Here is a 10,803-nt window from a genome sequence, read left to right on the forward strand (position 1 = left end):
ACAGTCTTAATCCCCATTTTACAGATGAAGTAACTGAGGCACAGATAAGTTAAGTGACTTGCCCATTTGAACTCATGACCTTTGACTCCAAAGCCCAGGCTTTTTCCACTGAGCCACGCTGATTGATTGCCCTGCCAATGCTCCCCCTCGAGAGGGGCTGAATCGCGGGGTTCGAGGTGCATGCTTGGTGTAGTAGTGGAGAGACCCCGCGGGGTGGAAGATCTGAATGTTCCCTGAGCTCTGGAGGCAAAAACCCCCGCCCAGGGGTCCCCCAGGCCTGCGCTCGTCCCCAGCCAGAACAGGCCGTTCCTTTCCCGTCCAAAGTCTTCGGGTCTCTGAAACCCTGGCCCCTACTTCCCTTCCTGGGACAGGTTTCCTGCCCCGGAGCTCCCGAGACCTCCAGGCCATGCCAGCCCAGGTCAAGGGGCACATCCCATCCCATTTCCCGTCTTTGGGACAGGGACACTGCGGGCTCGGGTGATACCGAGTAGCCGGAATTTAGCCCCAGGAACCATCCCGGCCCCCTACCCGGCCCAGGGCTGGAGAAGAGAGGTCAGCGGCCCGCCTAGGCTGGGTCTCTCCCCAAACCGTCTCGGCGCCCCAGACGGTTTCCTCTTTTCGACCCCCGGGCCCCTCTCCCCCCGCCCCCCGCCCCCTGCATACGGTGTCCGCCCCTCCCCGTGACCCCAGCGCCGCGGTCCCACTCAGAGATCCGGGGCGGGGGTGGGTGGGGATTGTGCGCAGACACGGACGAGTGTGCGGTGGGCAACCCCTGCGGCAACGGCACGTGCCGGAATGTCATCGGCGGCTTCGAGTGCATCTGCGAGGATGGGTTCGAGCCCGGCCCGATGATGACCTGCGAGGGTGAGTCTCTCCGGCTTGGCCCGGCCCAGGGGGTCAGGCAGGGGGCTAAGGGCCGGGGGAGGTACCCGAGTGTGGGTCCCAGTCCGACTCGCCTGATGGGATCCGCTCTCACTGGCCTATCTAGGCCGGGGAAACAGGGGGCGGTGGGGGGGGGGGGGGGGCGGAACTGGGCTTCTGAGAGGAGGCGAGGTGGACCAAGGCCGCCCTCCTGGCCCTTGCAGACATCAACGAGTGTGCACAGAACCCCCTGCTGTGCGCCTTCCGCTGCGTGAACACGCGTGGGTCCTACGAGTGCAAGTGTCCTGCGGGCTACGTCCTGAGAGAAGATAGGAGAATGTGCAAAGGTGAGACCCGGATATTCGCAGAGGCCTCCTGGTCACCCCCCTGTCCCAGGGCACGATGTCCCAAGTTCTTGCTCATTCACTTTCGGTGGGAAGGAGGGAAGGATGGGGAGGGAAGAGCAGGTCTGAGGAAATAAGAAGAGGAAGGGAGGGAGCGGGGACGGGGAGGGGAGGGGAAGAAGGGAGGGGAGAGGCGGGGAGGGAGGGAGAGAGAGAGACGAGGCAGGGATTGTGGTGGAGTGTGGTAGGTAAAGGGTACAATTGTGATCACAGGATCAGCATGAGGTCAGTCTGGAAGCCAGGAGGTGGGGTGGTTCCAGTGCTCGGGTCTGACCTCCCCTTCCCCTTGGCCTGGTCTGACCCTTCCCTGCTCCCTTCCCTTAGGACCTGCCCCTGCCCCTGATCCCCTCAGCTGACCCTGTCTCTCCCAGATCACCCTGCCCCTCCTCCTAACTCACTTTGCCCCTCCCAGATGATCCTACCCCCATTCCAGCTGACCTCGTCCCCCACACCTCGAGCTGACCTGCCCTCGGTTTTTGCAGATGAGAACGAGTGTGACGAGGGGAAACACGACTGTGCAGAGAAGCAGATGGACTGCAAAAATCTGATTGGCACCTACATGTGTATCTGCGGCCCCGGCTACCAGCGGCGGCCAGACGGGGAGGGCTGTGTCGGTAAGGGAGGTGGTGGGGCAGGACGGGGAGAAGAGCTGTGTCGGTCCAAAGGTGGGCCTCATTGGACGGGGCCAAAGGTTAGATGGACCCTCTGGAGGTGGAAAGAAACTTTGGCACAAATGAGCCACCCCTCCAATCCCTTCCCCAACCCCAAATGTTGAGCCCTTAGTAGGAGCAGCCTCTAGCAACGCCCCCAGACGTGATGGGACCTGGCCTTTGGGGGAGGGCGGGGGACCCCCGTCCTGCTGCCCGGTCACCTAGAATCCAGCCACGTAGTCCAGGGGCCTTCCTTCAGGCCCCTCCGCCCCCTCCCCCTGCCCCAGCCCAGTCACCTTCCCCCTTCATTTGCCGTTTCTCCCGCCGCAGACGAGAACGAGTGCCAGACCCGGCAGGGACTGTGCGAGAACGGACGCTGCATCAACACCCGCGGCAGCTACACGTGCGAGTGTAACGACGGGTTCACGGCCAGCCCGGCTCAGGACGAGTGTCTCGGTGAGGAACGGCGGGCTTCCACCTGCCCCTCTGCAGCCCCATCTCTGCCACCTCCGCCCCCACGTGCCCCTCTGCACCCCCAATTCCGGCACCTCCGCCCCTACGTGTCCCATCTGCGCCTCCCAACCCCACTCCCTCCCTCTTTGGGCCCTTCTCGTCTCCCGCTCCCGCAGACAGTGTCCAATCTTGCCCCAGAGCATGTCCACATAAGCCCGCCTCCCTTCGTCCCCCTCGTTCCAGCTGGTCTCCGGTCCGGGAGTCAAGTCCCCAGCTCGCGCCCCCTAGGCAGAGGCGAGGCTGGGCGGCCCCCTCCCCCTGTTCCGCGCCCGGCTTAGCCGGAGAGCCTGAACCTACCCTGCACCGGTCCAGCGAGGCCCCCTCCCCGGGGCCGCCAGCTGGCCCAGGGGAATTCTGTCGGGCCGGCGACCCCGTTACCGACATGGAGGAAGGGCTGGGGTTTCGGGTACATCCTCCACAAGCCCTGAGCCAGCGCCCCTGTGTAGAACCCGGCGTCGGCCCGGGCAGTCCATCTCCCTGCCCCTCTCCCGCTATCCCGGGCCCGAAATCTGCGCTAGAGGTGGTCGCCATGCCCACCCTCTTGCTCCTCCCCCCTGGCACCGCGGCCCTGCACGGCCACTAGCTTCTTCTTTCACTGGTCACGGCTCGCTCGGAGGGCTGGTCCCAGGCCGCCCGTCCCCCAGGCCCCTCCGGCCCCCGCTAACCCCTTACTCCCTCTCTCCTTCGTTCCGCCAGGCGTCTGCCGCCTTTCCTTTCTTGCTGCTGTCGCCAGCCTTTCCCCCTCCTTCTCGCCCTCGGTTCGCCAGGTACGCTGCTTTTCCTCCTCTTTCATGGGACTTCTGGCTAATTCTGCACTCCCCCCCCCGGCCCCCGCGGCCCCCTGCACCCCCACCCGGGTAGCCCCCCTGACCAGCCTCTCCTCGCGCCCGCCCGGGCGGCCGGCTCCTCTCTTCCAGACAACCGGGAAGGCTACTGCTTCAGCGAGGTGCTGCACACTATGTGCCAGATCGCCTCGAGCAACGCGGCTCCCGTCACCAAGTCCGAGTGCTGCTGCGACGGCGGGAGGGGCTGGGGCCCCCACTGCGAGCTCTGCCCCTTCCAGGGCACCGTGCCTTACAAGAAGCTCTGCCCTCACGGCCGCGGTTTCATGACCAACGGAGCAGGTGCCCAGGCCCCGGCGGTTGGGCGCAGGATCGGGGGGCGTGGGCGCAGGGCGGGCCGTCTGTCAACACCTCCTCCCCGCCACGAGTCAGGCGGTCGGGCACCCTGGTTGACAACCCCTCTCCGCCCAACGGCAGAACAGGGCACCGGCTTAGACGCGGATTTGCCCGAGACAGATGGGAGCCCGTCCGCCCCGCCCCTCCCCTCCCCTCCGACCCCATTCTCTGACCCCTGTTCCCTGCGCCCCAGATATCGACGAGTGCAAGGTGATCCATGATGTGTGCCGCCACGGAGAGTGCGTCAACGAGAGGGGCTCCTACCACTGTATCTGCCATACTGGCTACACGCCGGACCTGACCGGCACCACCTGCGTGGGTAGGTGTGCGGGGTGGGCACAGGATACGCCCAGGGCCAGGCGGCCCAGGCGGCCCTCCTCGGATCCAGGGTTTTTTCGGTGAGATGAGAGCAGCGCTGTCCGGAGCAGCGCCTTCAGGGCAGTGGCCATGGACTCGCCCATCTCCTGCCCATGCCACACTCTCAGTGCAGCGCCCCTCATACAGCGAGCTCCGCCCATCCTGGCGATAGTGCTGATGAGTTAGAGGCCAGGGGTCGGCTGCCGTTGGGAGACCCCCTGCTCCCTGAGGGAAGGTCGGGGCCCTGCGCTTTCCCACGCCCGGCGGGAGAGGACTGAGTGTATCTCTCCCGCCTAGATCTGAACGAGTGCAACCAGGCACCCAAACCATGCAACTTCATCTGCAAGAACACGGAAGGAAGTTACCAGTGCTCCTGCCCCAAGGGCTACATCCTGCAGGAGGATGGAAGGAGCTGCAAAGGTAGGAGCGGGGCAGGGGGACGGGGCTGACTGGCGGTGGAGAACCATATTAATAATGAGAAGCAGCGTGGCTCAGTGGAAAGAGCACGGGCTTTGGAGTCAGAGGTCATGGGTTCGAATCCCGACTCAGCCACATGTCTGCTGTGTGACATTGGGCAAGTCACTTAACTTCTCTGAGCCTCAGTTACCTCATCGGTAAAATGGGGATTAAGACTGTGAGCCCCACGTGGGACAACCTAATCACCTTGTATCCCCCCAGCTCTTAGAGCAGTGCTTTGCACATAGTAAGCGCTTAACAAATGCCATCATTATTATTATTAATAATAATGGTGGAGGTATTAGTTAGACGGTTACTATGTGCCAAATGCGCTGGGGTAGGTACAAGATCATTAAGTCGGACACAGGATTGGCCCTAGTCCTGGCAGAAGGGGCTTTCCCCGGGGAGCCGGCTGAAGGCAAATGGGTAGGTGGATTGGGGGCTTGCGCAGGGCTGAGTCCCCATCGTGCCTGCGGAGCCAAGTGATGGATTCCCCAGCCCCTGGCCGCCCGGCTTGTCCGACAGGGGACTATCTCCATCTCCTCTCGGCCCCGCCAGGAGGGGGCATTTCCTCTTGAGCCCGCTTGCCCGACACCGAGCCTTCAGGCCCGGAAGGAGGCCAGGTTGCTCTCTACAGGGGCTGGGCTCAAGGCCCGGCCCCTTCGACCCCCCGTCCCCTCCGTCCCCACCCCGGCCCCCTGGCTCCCCGAGAGCAAGCCCGTGTGCTGTCTTCCAGACCTGGACGAGTGTGCCACCAAGCAGCACAACTGCCAGTTCTTGTGCGTTAACACCATCGGGGGCTTCACCTGCAAGTGTCCTCCTGGCTTCACGCAGCACCACACGGCCTGCATAGGTGAGGTTCGGTGCTTCCGCTGCTGTTCACGCCCGGGGCTGCCCTTGCCCCCCGGCTGGAAGGGAGCGAGGGAAAACCTCAATAATACAGGGAGATGGGGGTAGCGCGTGTGTCCGAGCCGAGAGCTTGTCTGCGTGTGCATGAAGGGCGGTGATTGTGTTTGGTTATGGGTACGTATTTGACCTCTGTGCCCCCACGCCCCCTGTGCCCCCAGATAACAATGAGTGTGCCACGGAGGTGAATATCTGTGGTGCCAAGGGCGTCTGCCAGAACACGCCCGGGAGCTTCACTTGCGAGTGCCAGCGCGGCTTCTCTTTGGACCAGAGTGGCGCCAGCTGTGAAGGTGGGCGTGGCCTCACACTTCCTGGGCGGGAGGGAGGATGGCGCGGGTTTGGGGAACGGGCTAGCCTGACCGACCCTAGCCCAGCGTCCACTCCCTTTCCAACTCTGTGGCTGGAGGAGACAGTCCCTGGGAAGCAGCACTAATGGGGAGGATGGCGGCGGTGGGAGGGGAGGCATCCCACAGCACCTCCTTCCTCGGCTTCCACCTCTCTTCCCACTACTTCTGCTGTCCCTTCTCTAGAGACCCCTCTTAGGTTCAGGCCAGCCACTGATGGGGGTGGGGGTGGGATCCACATTGGAAGCTCTGAAATGGGGCTGGGGGCATTCCTTCCTCCATAGACGTGGACGAGTGTGAGGGCAACCATCGCTGCCAGCATGGCTGCCAGAACATCGTGGGGGGGTACCGGTGCAGCTGCCCACAAGGCTACCTGCAACACTACCAGTGGAACCAGTGTGTGGGTAAGCCACGGCGCGACCCGGGGCATGCCGGCTGGGAGAGCCCAGGCCCCGGGCCTCTGGCCATTTGTCAGTCTGCAGTCTGGAGTTAAGAAGACTCAACCACCCCATCCTGACCCGTGCAGGGCCTGGCCCCCGGGCCTTGTTCCTGCCTGTCAGTCAGTCAACTGTCAAGAGTCGATAAGAACCACCCCACCCCCGGCCTGGGCAGAGCCTGGCCTCCTGGAGTGGGCAGGAGGGATGTGGGGTGGTCCATGCTGGATCACGGGAAAAGGTCAGGGATGGGGAGGAGAGAGTCAGGAGGTCCAGGCTGGGTCACTGGAGGAGAGTCGAGGGTGGAGAGGGGAGAGTCAGGTATGTTGATTGGTTCAATATGGGTCACTAGAGGAGAATCAGGGATGGAAAGGGGGGAGTTGGGAGTGTTGGATGGTCCATGCTGGGTCACTAGAGGGAGAGTCTGGGTTGGAGAGGCGATAGTAAAGATTGGAGAGGGGAGAGTCAGGAGTGTTGGAGGGTCCATGCTGTGTCATCTTGGGGAGAGTGAGGAATGAAGAGGGGAGAGTCAGTGGTATCGGTTGAGTCCTGCTGGGTCACTGGGGGAGAGTGGAGAGTCATTCATTCATTCATTCATTCAATCATATTTATTGAGCGCTTACTGTGTGCAGAGAACTGTACTAAGCGCTTGGGAAGTACAAGTTGGCAGCATATAGATGCGGTCCCTACCCAACAACGGGCTCACGATGGAGAGGGGAGAGTCAGGTGTATGGGGCCGCCTAGCCTTAATCATGAGGGAGGGTGTCCAGAAGGGTAACTAGCACGTGGTTCCTCCCAGCGTCCCGGTGCCACAGCTGGAGACAAGAGCTCTGGGCCGAAAAGGCCACGGGGCTGAGGGTCTAATGACCGGACAGACCCATCCCGGATTCCTTGCGGGCCTCCAGTCGGGGCTCGGCTCAGCCTTGGTGCCCCCGGCTAAGGCGAAAAGCGGGAGATCAGGAGCTTGCTCTGAGCACCCCGGCCCTCCCCACCCCGAAGGATCTATCCGGCGGGGCCGGCGGATCTACGTTCCCCGAGCACGTTTTGGGCCTGGCGGGGCGGTGGGGCCGGGGGTGAGCGTACGTGGCCTCTGGGATGTTTTCGCAGACGAGAACGAGTGCCTGAGCGCGCACGTGTGCGGCGGGGCATCGTGCCACAACACGGTGGGGAGCTACAAGTGCACCTGCCCCGCGGGCTTCCAGTTCGAGCAGTTCAGCGGCGGCTGCCAGGACGTGAATGAGTGCGGTTCCCCCCAAGCGCCGTGCAGCTACGGCTGCGCCAACACGGAGGGCGGCTACCTGTGCGGTTGCCCGCCCGGCTACCTCCGCGTCGGCCATGGGTAAGCTCAGGAGACCCGCGTCCGGGGCACCCGAGCCCGGGACCACGGGTGGGCGGACCCGGGGCGGGAAAGAACGCCGGGATTCTGGCCAGGCTCCAGTTTGCCTTGGTCCCCCACACTCGTAGGGGAAGAAAGCGGGGGTGGCTATCTCTGGATGTGGGGAGGGGGTGTACACCCGCGCACGAGAGAGGGGGTCTGCCTGTGCGCATTGCGGGAGGGGGGCGAGGTTTTGGCCACCTCCCCATCCCACCGCCTGCCTCCCCGGACTGGCTCGGATTGGGCGCCTGTCCGTCCCCGGGGCGATTGCTGACGGCAGGTATTGCCCCTAGGCACTGTGTGTCAGGGATGGCCAGGGGCCTGGACCCTCCGGTCAGCGGCGAAGTGGACGACAACTCTCTCTCCCCGGAGACCTGCTACGAGTGCAAGATCAACGGCTACCCGAAGAGAGGCCGTAAAAGACGGGAGGTCAACGACACTGCAGCCGCGGCCGAGGTCAGTAATAATAATGATGACATTTATTAAGCGTTTACTCCGTGCAAAGCACTGTTCTAAGCGCTGAACATTAGCCCGGGGAGGGGGTGGGGAGGTGTTTGACGGCCCCCTGCCGCTGTGCTCGGTGGTGGGGGCGGTCGGAGGGGAGGGGGATGGGGAGCACGCTTGCTGGCCTCCATCGTCCCACGTGCGTGGGGCTTTCCGAGGTGTGCAGTAGTCTCCAGGGAGGGGCTGTAGGGGACTTGGGCAGTTTATTTACTTTCTCTCTCTCCCCTCTAATCAGACAGTTGGCCCCTCCTCCTGGCCTCCCCTCCGCCGTTATCCTCGTGGCCCCATCTCTCCTCCTGTCTCCCCCTCCTGACTCGCTCCTTTCCCCCTCCCTCAGCCTCCAATGCCCAGGGTTCGATTAAGTTCAACTCAGTCGTACTTATTAAGCGCTTACTGTGTGCAAAACACTGTACTAAGCGCTCGAGTAAGTACAGTACAGCAACAAAGAGCGACAATCCCTGCTCACAACAAGCTCCGTCTGGAGGATCCCAGGGTGGGGGAGCCAAGGCCGGCTGGGAACAGGGGAAGGAGGGGCTGAGGAAGTAGGATGGGATTCTCTGCCAAGACTCCGAGTTGGGGAAGCGGGAAACTCCCAGGGCGGGTCGGGGGGGGCGGGGACGACGACAACCCAGCGGGATCCCCGGGAGGAGCTGGGTAGGGGTGGCGGATTTGGCCAGAAAGCAAAACCAGCAGTGAGGAGCCGGCCGCTTTCCCTCTCCTTTTGCAATATCACCCGGGAGGTCCGGTTGAGGTGGGGCTGGAGGCGCCGGTGGTCGCCCCCAACCATGTGTCCTCCCGACCCCAGCCCAGCCCGGGGGGCGGAGGAGGGAGGGGGTCACGGGCGCCTGGCGGGGGGTTCCCCGTGGAGCCGATTAAGTTGAAAGGGCTCAGACAGTCCCGTGCACCGCCCCCATCCCTCCTTCCTCTCTGCTGGCGGCGACGGGGCACGGAGACCGGGGGTCCGGGACTGAGGAGGTTGAGGGGCGCGGAGGGCCAGGGGTCATTCATTCATTCAATCGTATTTATTGAGCGCTTACCGTGTGCCGAGCACTCTACTAAGCGCTTGGGCGGTCTAAATCGGCAACATCATCATCATCAATCGTATTTATTGAGCGCTTACTATGTGCAGAGCACTGTACTAAGCGCTTGGGCAGTACAAATTGGCAACATATTGAGAGGGTCCCTACCCAACCATGGGCTCACAGTCTAGAAGGGTCCGGGGGGGAGGGGTCGGCGGCGCTGACGCCCATCCGCCCCGGAGCAGGACCCGCCGGAAGCGGGCAGCCCCCCTGTGAGCCTGGCCAGCTGGGACGAGGAGCAGACGGCCGTCTTCGCTTTCAACGTGTCCCGGGTGAGCAGCAAGGTCCGCATCCTGGAGCTCGTCCCTGCCCTCTCCGCCCTGACGAACCACAGCCGCTATCTCATCGAGTCCGGCAACGCCCAGGGCCTCTTTCGCCTCAACGCGAAGGAGGGCGTCAGCTACCTCCACTTCTCCAAGAAGAAGCCGGTGGCCGGTACCTACTCCCTCCAGCTGAGCAGCGTTCCGCTCTACAAGACGAAGGAGTTGAACCAGCTGGAGAGCAAGCACAATGCAGACTACCTCAGTGGGGAGCTGGGAGAGAGCCTGAAAATGAAAATTCAGATCGTGCTCCATTAATTCGCCCGCCAGAGACCAAGCTGGGGAAAACCAAAGCTCGCCAGGTAGAAGTGGACATTTTCCTCAAGCAGATTCTCCATATCATAGGTACAGCCAGGCCCGCCCTGTGCCCGGGGTCGCCCACCGCCCACGCCCCTGGAGGTGGGGGCGGCGGCCGCTGGTGGGCAGGGGAACGGAGCGGCGGCTCCCGCCTCCCCCCCGACTTGTATGATGATATGATGAATCTGGGACGTGGGGAGGGGTCGCCCTCGGACACGCCCCTCCCTCCCCCCGGTCGGCGGGCCGCTGTCCCCTCCACCCCATCTGGAACTTTGCTCCTCCTCCCCACCTCCGCCTAACGAGGGCGACCATTTATAACGTCTCTTCGGTGCTACTCAGTTTTTTTCAAACTAGATTTATAAATGCACTGTCGTAATATCCACACATCTTAGAAGGCCAAAGGGCAAGTATTCAGTCCAGTACTCGTGCAGTAACGTTCAGCCAGCCGACGTGCGCTCGGCCGCAACCGCAGTTATGCCTGTAACCTCGAACATGTAAATTAAGTGTGTGTATACTGTAACCCTGCTCTAGCGTGGTCGCCGAGGCGTTTGTAAACGAGAAACGGCCCCTCGACGGGAGGCCTGGTCGTGATGCTCGCTCGCCGCCCCCGGGCCCTGGGGGTGGACACACCAACCCGACGACGAAACCAACCTCTGGGACTCACCTCCGCCGAGGGCGGGGGGGCTGGGGAACTCTGGCCGGCGGTGGCCGGTGCCCCCGCCAGCCAGGGCCGCCCCTCCTCCCCCCTCCCCAGCCCCCTCACGAGCTCCGAGCCCCCCATCCCCCCGGTCACACCGCGCTGGGACCCGGGGCCGACCACCGGCCTCCGACGAGGGTTCGATGTCACAATAAAACCGTCTCTTTTTTCTAGTGTATAATAATGATGGTATTTGTTAAGCGCTTACTATGTGCCAGGCACTGTACTAAGCGCTGGGGGTGGGAAAAAGCAAATCGGTTTGGACACAGTCCCTGTCCGACATGGGGCTCACAGTCTCAATATCCATTTTACAGAGGAGGGAACGGAGGCCCAGAGTGGTGCAGTGTCTTCCCCAAGGCCACACAGCAGACAAGTGGTGGAGTCGGGATTAGAACCCACGACCTTCTGACTCCTAGGCCCGGGCTCTA

The 10,803-nt window shown here is 62.9% G+C and overlaps 1 protein-coding gene across 1 annotated transcript in view; it reads left to right on the top strand.

Annotated features, from left to right (window-relative positions):
* FBN1 (fibrillin 1) overlaps window positions 1–10,553 on the top strand; it is an 84,027-nt gene extending 73,474 nt beyond the window's left edge. Inside the window, exons 58-70 of the mRNA XM_038750670.1 lie at window positions 745–864; window positions 1,086–1,208; window positions 1,748–1,879; window positions 2,246–2,371; window positions 3,346–3,552; window positions 3,800–3,925; window positions 4,261–4,383; window positions 5,156–5,272; window positions 5,487–5,615; window positions 5,954–6,073; window positions 7,211–7,442; window positions 7,772–7,934; window positions 9,247–10,553. Coding sequence (XP_038606598.1) covers window positions 745–864; window positions 1,086–1,208; window positions 1,748–1,879; window positions 2,246–2,371; window positions 3,346–3,552; window positions 3,800–3,925; window positions 4,261–4,383; window positions 5,156–5,272; window positions 5,487–5,615; window positions 5,954–6,073; window positions 7,211–7,442; window positions 7,772–7,934; window positions 9,247–9,639 — 2,111 coding nt within the window. The 3' untranslated portion in view covers window positions 9,640–10,553. The remainder of the gene's footprint in view (window positions 1–744; window positions 865–1,085; window positions 1,209–1,747; window positions 1,880–2,245; window positions 2,372–3,345; window positions 3,553–3,799; window positions 3,926–4,260; window positions 4,384–5,155; window positions 5,273–5,486; window positions 5,616–5,953; window positions 6,074–7,210; window positions 7,443–7,771; window positions 7,935–9,246) is intronic.
* Window positions 10,554–10,803: the final 250 nt, after the last annotated feature.

Source organism: Tachyglossus aculeatus, chromosome 8, assembly GCF_015852505.1.
Source record: "Tachyglossus aculeatus isolate mTacAcu1 chromosome 8, mTacAcu1.pri, whole genome shotgun sequence".
NCBI lineage: Eukaryota > Metazoa > Chordata > Mammalia > Monotremata > Tachyglossidae > Tachyglossus > Tachyglossus aculeatus.